This window comes from Aythya fuligula, chromosome Z, assembly GCF_009819795.1.
Source record: "Aythya fuligula isolate bAytFul2 chromosome Z, bAytFul2.pri, whole genome shotgun sequence".
NCBI classification, from domain to species: Eukaryota; Metazoa; Chordata; class Aves; order Anseriformes; family Anatidae; genus Aythya; species Aythya fuligula.
The window spans coordinates 9,017,603-9,038,167 of record NC_045593.1 but is presented as its reverse complement, the minus strand read 5'-3'; the positions used below and the strand labels follow the sequence as shown (position 1 = coordinate 9,038,167).

General features: G+C 45.7%; 2 protein-coding genes across 4 annotated transcripts in view; one reads left to right on the top strand and one right to left on the bottom strand.

The window, feature by feature from the left end:
* Window positions 1-3,734, top strand: part of KIF24 (kinesin family member 24) — a 32,064-nt gene extending 28,330 nt beyond the window's left edge. The window contains exons 13-14 of the mRNA XM_032205296.1: window positions 516-609; window positions 2,877-3,734. Of these exons, the coding sequence (XP_032061187.1) occupies window positions 516-609; window positions 2,877-3,017 (235 nt within the window). The 3' untranslated portion in view covers window positions 3,018-3,734. The remainder of the gene's footprint in view (window positions 1-515; window positions 610-2,876) is intronic.
* Window positions 3,735-6,985: 3,251 nt separating this feature from the next.
* Window positions 6,986-20,565, bottom strand: part of UBAP1 (ubiquitin associated protein 1) — a 33,547-nt gene continuing 19,967 nt past the window's right edge. For 2 of the 3 annotated variants that reach the window (XM_032205948.1, XM_032205949.1), the window contains exons 3-8: window positions 18,807-18,931; window positions 15,503-16,432; window positions 12,011-12,046; window positions 11,343-11,540; window positions 9,937-10,038; window positions 6,986-8,197 (exon numbers count right to left, since the gene is read on the bottom strand). In XM_032205948.1, coding sequence (XP_032061839.1) covers window positions 8,057-8,197; window positions 9,937-10,038; window positions 11,343-11,540; window positions 12,011-12,046; window positions 15,503-16,432; window positions 18,807-18,931 — 1,532 coding nt within the window. In that variant the 3' untranslated portion in view covers window positions 6,986-8,056. The remainder of the gene's footprint in view (window positions 8,198-9,936; window positions 10,039-11,342; window positions 11,541-12,010; window positions 12,047-15,502; window positions 16,433-18,806; window positions 18,932-20,565) is intronic. The other variant, XM_032205950.1, reaches the window with a different exon arrangement.

The following is a 20,565-nucleotide window of genomic DNA, read 5'->3' as shown; positions in this document are numbered from 1 at the left end:
CTGTGTCCTCCTTATACTGGGGGCCCCAGAGCTGAACACAGTGCTCCAGGGGGAGGGGTCTCACGAGAATCAAAGAATCATTTAGGTTGGGAAAGACATCTAAGATCAACTAGTCCAACCTTTAAGCTAGTACTAAATTTCGCCAGTAATCTGTGGTACTAAGTTCTGAATGTACATGTTTCTTCAGGACCTCCAGGGGTGGTGACTCAACCGTGTCCCTGGGCAGCCTGTTCCAATGCCACCAACCCTTTCAGTAAAGAATTTTCTCCTCATCTCCAGCCTAAATCTCCCCTGGCACAACTTGAGGCTATTTCCCCTCATAGTACTTGGAGAGCAGAGCAGAGGGGAGAATCACCTCACTTACCTCCTGAATGCCAGGGACCACAGGCTCACTCTGGGTTTTAAGCAAGGCTTACTCTGGGTTTTCCTCCTTCTTAAAAGCTAATTGGAGCTCGGTAGCAATTAAAGGTAGTGCAGCAGGCTGTGTAACCAAGGATATATTTTATCTTAACCAGACAGGCTATGATTCGGGCCCATCGGCAGCAGCTGGATGAAATGGCATCCTTGTGCTTCAAGGAAGAGTGCTTGATAAATCAGATGTCAGCAACGGTAAGTGGTTTAGACGAAGATTTCATTGCCAGTTGAACTTGCATAAATTGATTTTAGAGATCATTAACTTGAATTAGTGAAGTGACATGCCTGGTCAGTTCCTCCACTCATTCTCTGGTGCCTCCCTGAGTCCTAGCAGAGGCCGCTCACTTCCAGTGCCTGACGTGTCTTTGCCAGCCCACGTAGCGCCTGGTTCCTGGGGGAGAAGGAGTCTGATAGCCCAACTCTGAACTGCTCGTCTCTGATAAGACAGCTTTGTCTTATCTTGGGGTATTGGTGCCAGACCATACCCATCCGGGCACCTCGTCAGGTGGAGTTTTTCTCCTTTTAGGCTGGACCAAGTAAGTCAATACAGGAGAAACCAGCACACCTGTGAAGCATGACACTGGGATGGCACAACTGGTGGTGGTGTGCCACATGGCCTCTTCCTCCTGGGAGTCCCTTGCTTATCAAACTGCAGCTGTGCCTGGCCCCACTCCCTCTAGTGCTCAATCTGCTGTGACTTGTGTCCTCACAGGCTCTTAATTTCTGTCACTCAAGCATTCCTTAGCTTGTCTGTGTCTTGGATTACATTGGTAAAGGCTGGACCTCAAGCCTGGCACCTGCACAGCCCCAGCACCAGCCAGTTCTTAGTTTCTCCTGCATCCTAACAGTTGCATGTCACAGCTGTGTGACAAGTCTTAACTCTCACCCAGCTCATCTCAGTGAGAACCTCCTGCCTTCCCTGTTCCCTCATCTTATCAATAAAGCCAAATTATGTTACTGCATTACATTATCACAACCACTTTAATTGCTATCACAGTTCAGATTTGCAGTACAGCTACAGAGACTCTTGCCTCAGGGAATTCAGACTGGAGCCACCCCGTGGTTTATCTGCTGTGACTTCCAGCCGCCTGCACTGTATTACCAGATAATGCACAAGTTCACAAAGCAGTATAAGAGCCATAAGCTGCATTAGTTTTGTGGCAGAGAATGCTATGATAAAAAGCAACCTTTTTTTTTTAATTCTTATTTTATTGTATCTGAGATTTTTTCTTGCAAATTATTGGTCACACGCTGCTATTATTTGCCCCTTGTAGCAAGCAATAATTTTCTGGACAACAGAATTCTGACAGTTCTGACAATTCTGACATGCCAGGCCTCCCAGCAGTGGGTGAATAACTTAACACTACAGCATGACCTTGCTTTGGACAATGCAGTTAGCTTGGACTTCCCATATCAGTTTCTCTCATTCCACTTTCAGATGGTTGCAACTTCTCCAGCCGTGAAACTGTGGCTGCAGGAGAGATTCCTGCCAAGACCAGCCACACACTGAACCATACAGTGTTTAAAGTGCTTAAGAAACATAATCTAGGGCAGCTGGGCTAGTCTTCATTAGTGCTGATGTCCATGCAGGACAAAGATACAATGCATGAGATAGCTGGAGTTCTGCCAAATGAGCTTGTGAATGATTAATTTTCGTGTGGTAGCAGTTGCAGCACCTAGCCTCAAGGATACTGACGCTTCCCAACTTCTTAGATACTGACCTGTGAATAAATGCACCGAGCTCTTCTCTCAGCTGGAGACCAGAGCAATTATTAACACAAGACCTACTTAAAAATAACTGCATCCACTTCATTGTAATCAGAGTTTTAGATCACATTTTGTGGCAGGTCATGATGGAAGGTGAGGTTCCACTTGGCCTGGGCTATGCACAGCTGCTGTTTCTCATGTGCAGTCTGGCAGACCTGTAGCCAGGCAGCATTTGGACAAGCCCTGCGAGCTGATGCGAAATAATCCCTTCCCTCGCATTTCTCCATAAAATGGGTTATTATGTCGATCAGTGAGGTGCCCAGCTCACCATTTATCTTTGTGACTGTTAAATGCAACACAAGAAGTGTCTGGAACACAGCTCAGTACGTTGTAAAACTGTACATCAGATCTCCAGTCTCTATACCTAACCCTTTAAAAGCTAACCTGTGTAGAAAGATGATAGCAGGAGCCTTATGCATTTTTTCTGAAACCAGCATAGTAGCTCTAATTTCACCAACAGAATAAAAAAAAAATAAAGAAAAAAAAAGGAGAGTAATAAGTTAACCTCAGTATTTAGAGGTATTAAGCTTTGCTGTCTATAAGGGTCAGGGCTTCAAGAAGGAAACACTAAATAAATTTACTATAGCTTGGAAAACATGGGTTTTTGTACTGCTGCAGTATATAAAATAACGCTGAATGTCTCCAACCTTCTGCTCCTGTTGTTCCCTAAACTTTCCTTTTGCCTTCCTTCCCAGGATTTTCAGAATTTCGTCACCAAGCTAGATGAAATCCTGGTACTGAAGTCAAAATGCATCCAAACCATGCGAGCCCAGCTTCAGCTCTATTTAGCCTCTCCTAGCGCTGACACATCCCTGCAAACACCTCCACCAGTTTAGACCTGCTGTGCTTACACACGCACAAGAACAGTTTTGGAAACAGCCAGCGAGTGTTTCACCACACTGGGTGCTGCAGAGCGTGGGTGGGAAGGGGCTAGCTTTTGGTTTGATGGTTTGTGATTAGTGCATATTTTAGCTAACGATGGAAAGAATTCTGAGAAAATAAGAGATGATTACTTGGCAACGTGAGATTTGTATTTCCTTAATACCAATAAGACACTTTCTTAAGAATAACAACTCAGCAGTGCTTAAATATCTCACCAAGAGGCAGGCAGTCCTGTCTACAGTACTCACAGCAGCTTTTCACGTTAGAGGCACTTCTGTGCTGCTAAGAAAATGAGGGGAAAAGAAAAAAAAACAACACTTTGAAGCCAGACTCAGGTCTGGACAAAAATGTTCAAAAGCAATCCAGAAAAGTGTTTGCAAACAGAAGTGAAGAAACAGCTTAAGTACACTAACTAGACCAAAAGTAAATGAAAATCAAGGCAGGATGTGAAGTTCTGGGCTTTCAGAAGGAAGGCCACTGGAGTTCTTTGCGTGGGACTAACGCTCAGACCTGCTGAAAGAGATCACTGAAGTCACAAGTAACGAGCGGCTGAGTAGGAGGCTTATGTACAAGGGACTTTGTACCACAGGTTCATCTAGCGTGTTAATGAGCTCATTGTTTTCACTGGTGCCAAGAGAAGGAAGACAAAAGCTCTCCTTCTGCAAGCCATGTCTGAGCTCTGCTCAGCTGCAGAGTGGCCGTGGTCTGCGTTGACAACTGATTTGTCACATCAGAAGGGTGCAGTTATAGGCAGTGGGAGTTAAGAAGCTGACAGTGCCATTACACCAACCTGGTAGTTGAGACCAGAACTACAGAACAAAGCTGGAACCATGCAAGATCTCTGCTGCTGCTTGCTGCTGAACCACAGAATAAGCCCACTTGCTGAAGCCACAAGAGACCATGAAACACGCTCGGCTAAAACAACGCTCTGCAAGTGCTCCCACTCCAAAATTAGGGCTGCCACAACATACTCAGCCATCTCAGCGTTTCCTTGGTGATGGCTGTGGTAGTTCAATAGGCACAAATGCTAAGGGTAATGGAATGCTTTGTCTGACCAGATGCAAATTTCACCGCCTGCTTCTACAGCTGCCCCCCACGAGCCAGGTTTGGCAGCAGCAGCACAGCAGTCACAGTTACACAGCTCTCTGGGTTGATTTTTGGATGCAAGGAATGTCACACAGCATAGCCCTGGGGAACAGGAGTGCAAGGGAAGGAGTGACAGCTGTAACTGAGGAAGAAAGTCCTACATCAGGGCTCTGATTCTTGAGGGAGGGTATTTAGTCCCTCTTGCTCCTGAGATGTAACCAGGCTCTGAGTTTAGAGACCTCAGGATGGTTCCTGTGTCCCAGCTCCAGGCCACCAGCAAGTCACACATGAAGCAAGGCCTCCCAGTTCCATTTTAAGAAGCTTCATTTGCTTAGAGAAATGAGGCATCCAGGAGCAAGGCTCTTCAGCCTCAGTGCCTCATCCTCCTGGAGACAGGGACAGTTTCCCCTGCACAAGGTGAGGAGAAGACATGGCAGCTGGTTAGTCCTTCTGCCTTCTGAAAGCAAAACTAGATGTGAGCACTTGCAGTAGTTCCCATAGCCCTTGCTCAGAGAGCACACAGAACAATCAGAGCTGCTGAGCACTTTCACGAGTTAGCTTGGAGGTGAGGAAAAGGTGGGACCGCAGGATGTGCACACAGGTCACGAGAAAGTGAGAGGTGGTGCCAGCAGCGCAGTGCTAGCTGGGTGAAAAGAGAGGGAAAACTTTCCCTCCGTGTACTTTGACATTTGGGACGGGGGAGTGATTGTAATTTAACCCAGCAGAGGATTTAAAGAGGAGCTCAGCAGAAGTACATTCAGTCTTTCCCCATCTCTTACCTAAGCTGGTCATCCCTAAAGCAGCCCCACGGGAGAACCGTTCACACAGCACCATAGTGCCATGTCCTAACCTTGGTGCTTTCAGAAGAGTAACCCAGGTAACCCATGAGGTTGTACCTTGTTTGATACAAGATTTTATCATCAACCTGTTCTCAGAGCAGTGTGTCCCCTGCTGCATGTGAGGCTCTACTAAAATAAAAGCAGCTCTGGCTGTGAAAATTCACCTACCCTTAGCAGTAACAGGGCTACTGACACTGTTGAACTGCTGCATGCCCAGGAGATACCAAAGCTGGGCTCAGAGCCTGCATCGGAAACAACCAGCACTGTTATTGCAAGGGGTAGTGTTTTTCTCTCCACTCTTCGGGTTATTACCTAGATGCTGCTTTAACTCTTGTGTGAAGGTGTGCTAACAGTGTTTGAAAGTGTCATCCCCTCCCAGCTGCTTGCACTGACACCTGAAACAAATGGTTTTCTTTTCAACGTGGAGAACGTATGTGAATTTTGTTTGTGTTGTTGCTACAGCAGTCTTCTCAGAAGATTTTTGAGGGACTGGCCCTGTATAATCCAATAAATACGGGAGTAAAATGGATTCACTTTTGTATGCAAGTGCAACAAAGACTATTAATGTTCATGGTACAAGCTTGATGTTTTATTTGACTAGTTTACATTATTTAAAATAAAATTCAATTTACTACAGAGCTCTGGTAAAATCTGTTCTAAAGTAAATGTGATCAAAATGACTAAATGCTTGATTGTAAAAGATCAGCAGAGATCAGTAGGGAATCTGCACAATGCCCATGGCCCCCAGCTTGTTGTTCCACATTTCAGCAGCTCGCTCTCCAGCTCCCAGGTGCACAGGGTCTGGCAGAGCCCAGCAGGCAGCAGTTTCTGCTTTGCCTCTACACTCCTCATCCCAACACCCAGACCTCGGCATTCAGCTAGCGCAGAGGCAGAACAGCCTCTGGCAAAGCTAAGATACCCGAGTGCCATCTACTAGGTACGTCAGTCAGTCTGCTGATTTGAGAACCCAAAGGAAAGTACAGGTCTCAAGACTCACCAGGAAGAGTTGTCTTCTCACCACCTAGAAGGAAAGGAGAACCCAGCCTCATCCCCAAACAAAAGTTAACTCACATTAACCAAACAGATGATTTTATTCAGAGGTTTGGTCGAAGTAGGTCTGTTCAGGACTGCCTAGTACCAGACAGGAAACCGTATGGATATTAACTCTCAGAAACAAGCAACACAACCACACGCTCACAGCAGTAACAGTAAAGCAGGTTTATTGTTTTCCAGCTTCTCTGACTGATCAGAGCTCCATTTCCTTGTTTCACACTGTCACATTTCCCACCTGGGAAGGAAAGCTGGGCACCTGATTAACCCGAGCCCCCAGAGGCAGCCCAAACTAGACATTAATTGCTGACCATCAGCTGGTGAACGTTCTTCTTGGACAAGCTTTTCTCAGCCCCAGCACTGGAAGCTGGTGAAGCTTGGTGCTACAGGATACAACGCACGGAAGTCTGCCCTGGTCCTGCTCATCATTCATCTCCAGATCTCTTAAGATACTTGCAGCTGTGTCCCTCCTCAACATCATTTTGTTTTAAATAAAGGTATGTAATTAACATTGTTCTCCTCACAGAACTCCAGGAGTTAACACCGGCCCCACAGGAGACGTTCTGGCTGTACAAAGTTAATAGCGTAACACAGGCTGATGCCATCTCCTTCAGGGTCCTGATGAACTATAAAACCTCCTACTGAAAAATCTGACCTAAGGCAAGGAGCCGAGCTGTCTTCCCCTCCCAAAGTCCGATGCTCCCAGCTCCATGCTCTAAAATGAATTTGGATCCCTAGGCTTTTTTTTTTCTTGTAATAATAAAAAAAAAAGCAGCACCTTCCACCACTGCAGCCACCTGCCTGGACACCTCGGGTAGCTCTGCTCAACGCAGACCATGTTCGTGTGTGCCCACAGGAATGGGCAGCACCTGGGCTTGCGGGATCAAGCAAGTTCTTCATCTGCTGAAGCCAAAGAGCATGAGAGATGGGAACCATGACACTGGGAGTTACATTTGAGGGTTTTATTAGTTGTTCTTCTGCAGAATCAAAATATTTAGCAAATTACTCTAAATATTCCTCAAGACTGATGATATTTTATGTATTTAGAACTTGAACAATGTACAACATAATACTTGGTACTATCAAAAACAACCCCAAACCTGATTTCTAGTACTAGATGTTATTATGTAATTCTACAGCAGTGTGGGAAATGGAACTAATGCAGTGAGTATATTTGTTTTAAAGAAAGTGCTTGAAAGAAACCTCCTGCATCACACCGAGTATTATTTAAAACAAAAGATGATTGATTTCCTAGCAGAACATTTTCTTAAATATCCTACAAGCCTGGGGGATTAAGAATACTGAGCCCCACCTCTCTGCCTTCGGGTTCAAGAACCAACAGAAGTGGCAGGTCCAGGTCGAGTTCACAGCTTACCTGCTCCAAGCAAACTTATGCACCGCTCAGCATTGGACGCTCGTGTCTGGCAGAAGTATTGGATGCATGGGTTAAAAAAACACAAGAGGAACAGCTTCTCTTTATGCATAGCGACAGTTTCTGAACCAGTGTTTTTACTAAGTTATAGGCTAACTTTCAACCAAAAAAATAAAATTCCATTGCACTAAAGGTCAAATTTAACCAGTTAATCTGGACTGTGACACAGTCAAGTAATTCAGTACAAGCAGACACCATGAAAGCAGCTTCAAAGAACCAAAGCATCCTAGGTTTCAGAACCAACTTCAAATTCTTCTGTCCAACTCCAGTGCAACAGTGGGGGCAACCACACCGGTCTCTGCCTATGTACAATTCCAGTAGCGGCTGGGCAGTTTAAACTCTCCGTGGCCAAGCTGGAAAAAAGGAAACTTAGGAAAGGACACTTAAAAAATTTAATTTAAGAAAGAAAGTTGGCTCCCAGTGGAAAGAGAAATGCTGGAGTGATGCACGCAGGTAGGCTTGCTCAGTCACTCTCCCATGGGTGTGAAAAGCCGGACTCCTTCCTGCCGAGAGCAAGTCACATTGGATGCGGAGGTGGCGGGGCTAGTCCTGCTCCGTGGCACGCCGAGATCCCAGGAATGTGTTTTCAGCTGGCTCCTGCACGGGCCATTAGATCTTCCAAAGCATTGTGTTGGTCATTGTTATGTAATAATAAGACCTCCTTAATGTCTTTTAGTTCAAAGCCCATTTCTTTAAACTGACTCATTAGTTGGAGAAGTTCTGTGATCTGAAAGAGACAGACGATTCTTTGTAAGAGAAAAGATCAGGGCTCAGTCTTACTCAGAGCTGGGGTTTAGCACAGAAATGGTCTTCAGCAACCAGGCACCCCATGGGGACAATCCCACTTCCGTGCACAGCCCACACATGCTCAGTTTGAAGCAAATCCACTCCAAAGAGAGTCGTCAGGGCTCTGTGTGCAGCAGCCCTTGGACCTCACTTTCGGTACCCAGCATTTGCAGTCCTGCATCTCCCAAACCCTCTTCAGTGAAAGCACCGAAGCTTAGTCTGGGGAAGTCTCTCTCAGTAGAAACTGATCAGCCTGTCCCCATTCAGACTTCCAGAAAGGCTGATTAATATCCACTTTGCTCCCCATCCAGCAGCCTCTAAAGTTTTTCAAGTTACCTTGACTTTGGTAACAGCACAACAGCCCTCGCTATCAAATGACTCTTCAGATCTAGGGCAAAACAGGGGTATTACAAAAAAAACTACTGGACATTTGTACTGGGTCTGTCTGGGATATAACATTCCCTGCAGTGACCCACACAGTGCTGTGCTGTGCACTTGTCACTAGAACAGCAGTGGAGTCACACCAGTGTTGTGTCTGCTGCTGAGCAGTGCTGGCACAGCACCAGGACTCCCTCCAAGGCCCCCAAAAGCCAGCAGGCAAGAGATGGGCAGGGAACATCACATAGCTGATCTAAACCAAAGGGATATTCTATAGCATGGGATGTCACAGCAAGAAAAGCTGGGAAAGGGGGAAGGATACTTTCTTCTCCCCCTCTTCTTTCAAGGAGGGGGAGTGAGTGCTGTTGTGGTGGAGTTCAGCTGCCCAGCAGGGTAAATCCACCACAACACCATGTGCTATGCTATCAACATCACATAAATCCTTCCAGAGCTCTGAAAAAACAGGGACAACTAGTAAATCAACTCCAACAGTTATGAACCCTCTGCTACTTCCAGTGCCTCCTCTCCAGAGGGGAAAACCAGGTTAAAACAGACAACCAGGAGATCAGTCATTTCCAGCTGGGGGTTAAGCCACCAGCAAACGTGTTTCCAAAACACTGTCACTTCCCTTATCTTCACACTGCTGTTCCTCTGTTTGCAAGCTCATCATGAGCTGTATGCATATGTCAGGGGGAGGGTGGGTGGATGGCACCTCCAAAGATTTCCCGTTATAACTCAGCACACGACAGGCTGGCATACACTAAAAAGCAGTTCTGCTGTCCTCTATTCCTGCCTCTGTACCTTTGGTGCTGGCAAAGCAGCCACACTATAAAACAGGCCCACAAAAGCTGTATTTACCAGATTTTTTCACACAGAGCCCTAACTGAATTTGCCAGGCAGGTGCATTTTTTGCACAGTGGAGAAAATTTATCATCAAAATCCTTCCAGCTTGCCCTGGCTGTAATTTCCTGCTTCTGAAGTTAACTCTCTCTGTACCAAGCACCTTGCCCAAAAGACGACACTGTGGTTTGAACATTGCCATCAAACTAAGCAGGGTCTTTAAAAAAAAAAAAACCATCATTCCCATAAAATCACATGCAAGTACAGGTCATAAAGCAATGCAGAAGAAATCTGTTTTAACATACTCCCTTTATCACCACAAGGATGTTCCTTGGCAGCCCGTTTTGACAAGGCAGCATTACCATGGAGCTAGAATTACACCGACCACTTTATAGAGGAACTGCTGCTGGAATTCCCCTTTGTGGCGCATTCTCACTATTGCAGAGCACACGGCACCCTCACCTTCTCCTCTGAACACTGATGCATTTCCAAAGCTGCTTCAACAAGAAGTGGATCAAAGCCCTTCTCACAAAGCTGTCCATGTGCAAACAGGTAATCCAAAACCTGCAGGAAACAAAACAAAGAAGTTTGCAGAGCTGCATTCACAGCACACAGTCACACACCTCTGTACGTGCAGAGGAACTGAGCACAATTCCGTCCCAGGCTTCACCAGGAACCGAGACAAAGCTCTTCCTGCTCTATCTTGAGACCCTCCTTATGCAAGAGCTTGCTCAAAAAAAAAAGCAAACAAGTCCTTCTGTCTTTGTGCTCTCCCCATCAGCTTCATCTTTCACTCCAGTCAAATGGCCTTCCTTCTCTAGCCTTCTATTCTGAATCACTACGGAGGCAGAAAATTAAGATTAAAAGAAATTTAAGATTCAGATTAATTTAAGATTTTTTATTCTGAGTTTTTGAAGGGGTACTGTAGGTCCAGCAACCAAGCTACACCAGCTTTTAGCTTCCTCTCAGCCAGAAGAGGTAACACAATCTGGAAGCAGTCAGCTTCTTAAGATCACCTCAGCACACTGCTGATCAAGCTGCAAATCCCAGCTCACATACCCAGAAATTGCTGCCACATTTCTCATTCATTCTCAGTTCAGAGAGGTAGGGGGTGAGAGTCTGACAGGTAAGAGAAAGGTAGTGCTAGGAATGAGATAGTGCTCTTGATTCTTAGGCAGCAGGCAAGCAGAGCAGCTCTACCAGCAGCCAAATCCTGCGCAGCACAGCAGCTACCAGCACGCTCCTCCTGCCAAGGCAACGCTCTGTGCAGTGTGCAGGGAGCACAGGACCAGCACAGAAAGCCTGGCCACGCTCCTCTGTCTTCAAAACATCGCTTTGTTTGAAGCTGATCCAAGACCCAGAGCCACGCTTCACCTCGCCACGCTTTATGCTCCGTGACCTGGTTTTAGCGAGCATTTGAAACAACACATGGCAGGAAGCACCACAGCCAGAGCACGCAAAAAGTCGGTCACTGGTACCTCCTGAGCCTTCCAGGGCTGCAGTAAGCCCGCAGGGGCCCATCTCCCTGCAGGGGGAGGCAGCAGCAGAGTAACCCCTTGTGCTCAGAACAGGGAAGGCGCTTTGCTTTTTGGTCACGCAGCACTGAAGGCATGGATCCATGCCAAGCTTCCTCTGGGCTGTTTTGTGGCTCCTAGGAAGACTGTGCTGCCTCAGGCAGTTTAACAGAAACTTCTGCAGATGCTCTTTGGTTTGGGGAGCCTTTTGTGCCAGGTGAAAACCTCTGGAGCAGTTCTGCAAGCCACCGTTGGAATAAAGTGCCCTCCCCCTACATTTTGCAAAGCCCAGTCTGTTTCTCAGCAGAATCAGCGCCCGCTCAAAGGTTTCTCTCTTCCTGCAAAAGCTCTCACCTGGTCTATGTTCTGTCCCTTCTTCTTCATGGCTTTCAGGACGTTCTCAGGCGAGTACCCCATGTTGACGACGGTCTCCACGCACTGCCTCTCGCTGGCAGAGAGGGCCTGCTGTACATCTGGAGCGGGGCCACCCGGCCGCTTTGCACAGCTGGTGTTATTGGGCACTTGAGACGCTGGGAAATTTTGGTGCATTACCTACAAGGGAAAACCCAGAGGCTTAGATGGCGGTCATCTTTTGCATCCGTGTCCCCATTTCTGGCTACTGCAGAACTAGGACACCCAGCAAAATTCATTAACTGGAGACTTCCAAGGCTGTGCTGGGGAAGATGCTCACTGTTAGGATGGAAACACGCACTTTAGGTAGTCTGACTCCCACCACACCCTTTTTACCCTCATCAAGACATTTGATTACCCAGATTTCCTGCCGTACACCCTCTCTTACTGGCAGGACTGAAGCTTTCTAACTGCCAAACCTTCCAACAGTAAAGGCCCTTATGATATGGGAAAACACAACCTTGGATGAAGCAAAGGATTGCTTCCCTCATCCTGCAGTTCACTCATCACCTATGATTTTCTGTACTCGAAGGAATGTTACCTCTGGAAACACCTCAGCAGCTTTTTGCAAATACCAGGCAGTGCAAGCACAAAGGCATGTGGAAACTTACCGTAGGCATTTCTGTTTCCTTGTTGTCTGGGTGTACCTGTGGGACAGCACAGGAATGAGGTGGTGAACATGACACACAAGCAGAGTTTGCTACATCTGGGGAAAAAAGTTTCAAGGAAAAGATTGGGGACTGTGTCTACCGTACTGCAGAGACCTGTGGCCTGATCAGTAATCCACGAAATGCAGAAGTTATGCAGCTGTGTGTAGGTGTGAGATAGTCATCACAAGGTTTGTTTGTTCTGCTCTCAGAGCACTGCATTCACGTGCTGTGTATAGACAACACGGCGCACTGGCTACATGCACGTGGTGCTCCACCAGCATCCAACATTGCCCCATCCCCAGCACAGGGCTAACAACACCTGTCTCTGTAAAACTTTGTGCTTTCCCTTAGTAAGCTTTTTGCTGGGTTGAAAAGGAGCCAACTGCTCTTACTTCAAGAGGAATCTTAAAGTAGCCACCTCAAAGGGCTGTTTCACATCACTCGTATCAAACTTGGGCTGTTAAATTATTCTTTAAAAATATCTGGCAGGAGAAAAATCAGCAATGGGGAGCAGCAGCCACTTTGGGAAGCTCCAACCAGACAGCACAGAAATTACCCATTTTCAGTAGCACACGAGGCCTCCCCTGTCCTGACTGTTCAGTTTCCAACACAGCCTGGAGAGGGATCCCAGCAGTGCCAGGGCTGTACACCCGCTCCATTTCTGCAGAACTGGTCTGCCAAGGGGCACAACCAACCAACAGCTCTACTTTACTTTGCCCAAGGTCTGCACGTTTCAATTAATCCATTTAAAACACAGGAAGACTTAAATAGAGTTAGAAGAAGCTGGAAGAAATCACTTTTCACCAAAACCCTCAGGACATGGCCTTTCTTAATACTTTTTCAGCCATCAATTGCTTGAAAGCGTGCCCACTTCTTCCAGAAAGTCCTTTGGGCCCCAAGAAGGACTGGGGGAGGTGAGGAGGTTTGTTCTACAGGTACATTGCCACTCCATTTTTCTTCTAGGACACAACACCTGAGAAATCCCATGCAGCCTGATGGACTGGTTTACCTAAAAACCTGTCCTCACGGTGGTAAGAGCGGTTGAAAGCTCCTCAAATTACACCCTTCTCCAGACTCTTGGCAGAGCATAAAGCACTAGAACATGGGATACAGTGAAACAGGGGTCTAAAATCAGCTGGCTATCAAATTCCCCAAATGAATGATGCTCTGTTATTAATGCAACAGCGAAAAGAACCCAAACTGTTTCTGACACCAGGGATTCAAGCCATGGAAAAGCAGCTCCTCAATCTACTTGAGCCTGATAACCCGTGCTCATGATCAAAGACTTCCAGTGGAGGAGAGAAGCACCCAAAGGAATTGCAGGAGACAGAGCTGGCCACTCAGAAGCTGTGCTCCCTTAAGACTCAAGGCTGCATACTTCATTCAGTACCTTTTGAGAAGGCGTGCAGTGCTTTCAGCCCATGCTTGCACACTGTTCCTGCTTTTAGGGACTTTGTAAACAAGCTGGGAGCTTCACCTGCAGGCTGGTGTGCTTAGCACTTCGTGTTAATGCAGCAGTACATTCGGAATGGTCCATCAGGTCCATCCATCCATCCTCCCATAACCAGGTATTTACACAAATAAGGCATGCCATACAAATTCAGGTCTCTAAACAACTGTTTAATTCCTTCGCTAGTCATTTATTCCTCCGCCAAAGTTGCAAAAAGCAAACCCGCAAGCTTCAAGAAACACCGCGAGGAAAAAGGGAATCACCCAGGCCAGAATCAGCGCAGCAGAGAAATCACAAGTTTATTTGCATCCAAAAAACCTTAGATCCAATTCACTGGTAAAACATGCTCCAGTGGCAACGCCAAATCCAAAGTTATGATTTCTGAACTTGTGAAGGGAAAAATGTGTATGTAAACAGCACTGTGCAACACACTGGGACAGAAGTGTACTGAAGCTTTATAAAATCACCAGGCTTCTTCTCATGCAATCTTGCGGTAGGAGGATTGTGTCCTTCTTCTGGTGGCCACATGGGTTACTCTGACTTCCTTCTCTATCCTTTTCATACTGTGAGGATTTTTGTTACGGTCCTTGCCTATACTTCAACTTCGTGCAACTCTGCTGTCCTTTTCCAGCCACTGGGACCTTATCGTGGAAATAGGAAACAAGCATATTCAGACGCCTTGGAACTTCAATGGGAAGAACTAGTTCTGTCAACACACCTATTTCTTGGCTTGCTACTTCCAAAACACAGTTTCAAGTGATGATCTTTATTATGTTTCCTAGTAAGTCTATTTGGTAACTCCTTTTTTAGTTTTTAAAAACATTTTGTACCTTCCCTTACAGCATTCTTGAGAACACATCTCCCCTCTCGGTCTTCAATAGGATTTAACCTAGCAGAGATTTAAGCACCTGGAGTGAGAATTTGGCTATCTTAAAGCCCACCTATCTAGCTGTGAGTGATCTCTCACGTTAATCCCTGGAGATGTCATGCTTCAAGGTTTCATCTCTGAGCCACATAAAATGACACAACCTCCCCTCAAGCCTGCGAGGTGTAGCAGCAAGCATTTGCTCAGCACACCGCTGCTCCTGCCGAAGCTTACTGGGTGCGTTTGGTTTAGCAGTCAATGAACACCTATTCTGCTGTGCTAGGGATACACTAGTTGCCAGAATATTGTATTTCTCAAATAACACTGTATATACTTAAGCCTGAGAAGAGGTGATAGGACTGTGGGAAGAGAAGGACTGTCACTGTGTTTAGGGCACATGGTGTCACAAAAACCTGGAGTACACCAGCAAGAACACAGAACCACTTTTGCAGACAGAAGAAGCCTTCCAAATCTCAGATTTTAGAGCCAATTTGGCTATGCAGTTTTCATTAGAATTCACGAGTATTGGTGTCCAGATCTTAGGTTCTTTAGAAAAAAGCACAAATTTTACTCAAGCCTGGACTCCCACTCACAAAGCCACAACAGATGGCATGAAGTTAGGTTTCCCCAAAGCACTCTCAGAACTTGCTCCAAGTTGGAAGCAATGAAGCTTCAAACTCCTGTCTCAGAGCTGTACAGCAACCAAAATCTGTAAGTCTGAGATGATTTTCAAAATTGCTTTTGGTATCCAAAAAGCAATTCTCCCACCCTCACAGGTAAGAAATCATCGAAGAAATCTTATACATAACTGCATGCCTTTTGAGCTAACTGTTATTATGAACAACAAGAGCTGAGAAGCTGAAGAAGTCACCAGAATTGGTTGCAAGTTAAGAGATGTGGCAGAGCAGGGTGAAGCAGCCTGTGAGTAGCAGTCTAAGGTTCACAACTGCCAGCATGAAGACCTGTTGGGCAGATCGATTTGCCACATAAAAGAATTACTGCACATGATCTGCCTTATCTATACGCCACACATTAGATGAAGCTAAAAACAAAGCCACGGGACATTTTAGAATCAACATTTGCCTCCACACCTCCACATCTCCCCCACAAGCCCCGCTTTAATCCACCGCGCGTTTACCGTGGTCACTGTGCTTTGAGACGATTCTTCTTCCGTACAAACTGTTGACACAGCCAGGGAAGGCAGCCTGGTCGAAGAGGATAACGTTGATGTCTCCATGCCACTGTCCTCGTTTAAAGCAGACAGACCAACCACATGGTGTCCGTTCAGTTCACTGGCTTTAGTCTGAGCACAGGACTGCAAAGAGCTGAGGAAAGTGCCGTTGCGGAGACAGGTAGTGCTGTGGAAAGTGCTCATGAGCTTTGATGATTTTTGATCACTCTCATCGGAGTCAAGTTTAGGAAAGGACAGGGATTTGATATTGCTCACTGAAGTGATGGGGGACAGGGACACTTTGGAAGACAAGGACATCTTTTCACAGTTTCCCAACTGCGGTAAAGTGATAAAGCCATTGGGTTTGTGAAGGGGCTTGAAGTCCAACGTGGCCCTTTCTATGGATGCCAGAACCTCCTGATCTTGCAACACAGACTCAGAGCCTCCTTTGGGCAAACTGCTATCTAAGAGCTGGGCAACAACCGGCCCAGTAGTACCAACGTGGATTTCCAGAATGTTTTTTAACTCCTCCTTATCATCGATAGTTTTTAATTCCAGTTTGTCAAATGGGTCTTCTTCACATTCAAAATCAGCTGGGTTGAAGTCTGCTTTGGGGCGAGGTGGACTAAGAACTTTCTGCTTCACAGCACTGCTGTCGGCTGGCGTGGGAGTAAGAATGTTATTGTGCTGCAGACTAGCAAGGATGGGGTTGATAGGAGGAGGCATGGCCTCAGGGCAAGGTCCCTCTGAGAACCCCATTCTGTTGCTGTCCTCTGGGGCTACTTTTGAGTTTGCTATTGCTTCTTCTGCCTTGCGTTCAGCTTCTCTCTGGGCAGCTTGAATTTTTTTGATGTCTTCAGCCCACTCGATTGTTTTCTTTTCCAGGGAGAAGTCATACTGACCAGAGGTAGAGAGGGAAAGAGGAAAAAAAATAAAGACAAGTTATAAGAATCACAGCTACTACTTTACAGCATAAGTAACACAAGTAACACAGAGCAAGAACTACATGAATCATCATGGACAGAATTTTTTTCCACAGCATCTCTTGTAACCCACAGGAAGGCAGGAGACACCAGCAATAGTTCGTTTTACCTCTAGCAGCAAAATCTGGCTATAGTCTGGACCAAAAATCTCGTATTTTGTGTCCATCCTACACTTAGTTTAGTTTAGAGCTACTGATGATCACAAGATCAGTTTCACAACTCCCTCCCCCTCTTCCAACAATAAAATAGATGCAGTCAGTGGAAGCCTGAAGTGTCAGTGACAGCGATGTCACACGTGATGGACAGTCACACTCAGATCTGACACCACTGAACTAGGATTCAAGACTACAGCAGAGTAATTTTTGCATCCAAAGACCAATAAGGTATTTATCAGTTCCCCCTAAAAGATTCCTAACGGACTGCACGCTAGTTTTAGACCCACTGGGGTATCAGCATTCTCATACCTGTGCTAATGGCTCTCCAGCCAAAGGGGATGTGCTGGCTACTCTGACAATAACTTCCAGTAGTAGCTGTTTTTGTCACTGTTACTGGCACTGACTGGACCCCACAAGCTTTTCTCATTTAACATCAGCTCCTTCAGGGTTGGGTTAGCACACAAGACATTTACAGAAGCTACCCACTAAAGGCACGCAGGCCACTGTGGTGGCCTGACTGAGAGGACAAAATTCTGAACACAATAAATATATGTCAAGCTTTAGTATCTTACAAGGACCAAACGACCTTAGTGCCCTCCGTGTCATGGAAAAACACTCAGAACACAGCCTACAAAGCTAAGCCCAGGGTGTAACCTACCTGTGACTCACAAGAATTACAGCCTGCTTGCCAGGATGATGTCACATAACCAAATGGGTAATAGGACATCCTAGCTCTACAGAGCAACAAGCCAGGAAGATTTGCTAAGCCTCTGTTGGACTTTTCTGGGACCCACACTGCGTTATCCATCCCACAGCAGGCTCCAGAGAGAACCTGGAGACCCATCTCAACTCTACACAAAGTAGTTTTCCCTTTCCTTATTTAGCTCTAAGAGATGGAATATACAATTTATCAACAAGGTGATTTTGAAACACAACTCACTGGCAGAAGTGCTGGGCACTATCCATTCCACACTCCTTGCCATCTGTATACACACACATCACAGCTGTATACACACACAACCACGGTGTTCATAAACACGAAATACTAAGTACATGGTTTTGATCAATTTAGCCTCTGTGCACTTTTACTATTTTGAATAGCTCCCACCAGAGCTGTAAAAAAGCCAAAGAGTACTGTGCAAGGCTTAGCTTACGTGATCACATCATTTTATTCGAGGCACTGCAATCTAACCAGGTGTACTGTATTTGAACCCCAGCTTGGCTGGAAAACAAAGGGATAGCACAGCAAGACCTGCCACAGGACATTAGAGCCTCATGCAGCAATCCTACTCAAGCTTAACTAGGTGGAAGTATGTGTATTGGGACAATCAGTCAGGCAAACACTTAACGGTTATAATAACAAGCCATGATGTCAGGAAATTCAGATATTCAGCTCTGCAGCAGATAGGCAGGGCAGAAAAAATCAGACCTGTCCACAGCAATCTGTCACAGCTGATGCTGAAGTCAACAAACTGGGCAGCCCAAGGAGAATCACAGATTCAAATGAGAAAACTACAGTTCAATTGTATTTCCTGCATCACAACCTGCATTTGGAGATTGGATTTATGCTGAAGTAATTGATTTTGTGCTACCAAAAGTTTACAGCAAGAGCCATGTGCCTCAGAGACCTGGAAGAAATCCACACCAAGCAGCAACATCTTCGCTACATGGCTGGAGAAGATCTCCCACTCAGTACTGCACAGACAGTAAGAAACAGAAATTTATTTTTTCACCCCATTAAAGTGATAATGCACAGAATGTGGCCATACTTGTAGAACGCTGTTTGAGGGTATGCCATAGCATGGGTATTTCAATTCTTACCGTCCTTCCTCTTAAAAATACAATTTTAGTTTAGCACTGTCAGGGCAGCATTTAAACCTTTAGCTGTTTAAAAACACTATTTTTTGGGGGGAGTAGATACATGAAAATAAATGCCATCAGGCTTTTTCTAGGAGTAAGAAGAAACTTTCAGCACACCTTACAATACTTATCTTCCTCTACATTCTAGAAGACTATAAAATAACAGTAAGCACAGTGAAGACTAACACCCGAACAAAAATGTAGTTCACAGAGTAACACATTGAAGACCTGGGGTGGCAGCGGAAAGAGCAGAAGTGCACAAACCATCCTTACCTGGGCTTCTCTGACAAGCTGAGAAGAATCTGGCAGGCAGAAACCAATGGGTAATCCAACCTTCGCAGGGGTTTTAAATTTGTCTCCTATCTTAAACGGGACATCATCGAGATAGCTGAAAGGCCCTAAGATCAAAAGAAGAAACGGTATCAAAAACCCTACAAACTTAATGCTTTCAGTTAAACCTTACGTTTCTCTATGTGGCAGCTACTCTCTCTCTGCTGCCCCAACCACACAATGCGACTCAACACAACGGAAGTTGTAAGACAAGAAACACTTTGAATATGCCCTGACTTCATTGCTTCAGTTTTGTTCTTCTAAAAAATAATATTCTAGCCCATAACTAGGTTTTACAACACTCCATTAGCTGAACAAATTTTGAAGTTAAAATCCCAGCATCTTAGCTTCCCTCGTGACAACACTATGCCTACACAACCAGAATCTGAAGCTCTCCTGAATGTTGTGTTCTGTTACGCCTCTATAGAAGGAGCCATTAGTTTGTCATATTCAAAATAAGTTTTAAAATGACCCAGCTCTAGAGCAGCTATGGAAGAGGAACAACAAAAACAAACAGTTTTAGCATACAAGTGGACAGTAACATTTGGACAGAAATGGTCACAAGGAAAAAACAGCCCAAAACCCAGATCTGCTTTAACCAAAACACAGTGAAATAGCCCAAGACATTCAGTATTGCAATTCTGACTTTTTAAACATGGCAATCTGACTAGATCCACTCTTATTTGTGATCACCCCAGTGAGAGGCCACAGACTCCTCATGGTCCTCCATCTGTGCTTTACATCTATCATTTACGCGTAGTATTTATGAAGTGTTTTAGGACAAAAGCTGTTCCGGCACCCTGCAAACTCACTAGGCAGAATCACCAACGACTCAAGCTCCTCCAAGAAGCCAGACTAAAGGCTTGTTTTCCATGAGCTGCTGTGAAGAAGTGCAAGAAAACCCGTAAAATAAATTGTAGCCAGTTTCTACATTAACTTGTCTAAACTTTTGGAATTACAGGCAAGGTTTTTGACTGTGTATAACAGCAATTTCAAGTGTTTGTCTAGCAATCATTTGTAACTTTGCTCCGAGAGCTACAGATCCGACAAGACATTAGTGGCAATGTGAGATGTTTGGTGACTAACCTCTTGCTCAGTGAGCTGTGACTTGCCATTTTTACATGGCCCATTTTCATACCTGGATGACAGTTTAAGTACTATTTGTGCTCCTTCACTGTTGACTCATCTACAATAATGCAGCCACGAGCTCCAAGAGAACAAGCAGCTTTTGGGAACAGGAATATCCTGTTAACTTGGAGGCAAATGTTTATGTGCTGTCATCAGTTGAGCTCTCACACTATGCAATGATCCCAGAGCCCTGTTGGGACACAGAGGGCATTTCCTCTAGCTCTGACACCCTCAGGCTGAACAACCTACATGGCACCCATACAACCACAACAAAAGAGAGCTCCAGGCAGAATAGAATAGTATTCTCACCGGTCCTTACTGAGAAGCAGTACACAGCACAGCATCCAAACTGCACCTCGCTGGCCACCAACGCCATGACATCCAAAGAGGATTTGAGCTGGCAGCGTGAGAACTTGGATACAACAGCGTGTGTTTCTGCAGAAGTAGCAATTGTGGCAGCCTTTGTGCTTACATTTACATTATGGCCAGGTCAGAGACAGCCTTATCTCTGAAATGCTCAGAGTCCAGCTTGACTGCTGCTGCTGCCATGCCCTGGTTAGTCCCACTGGTACCA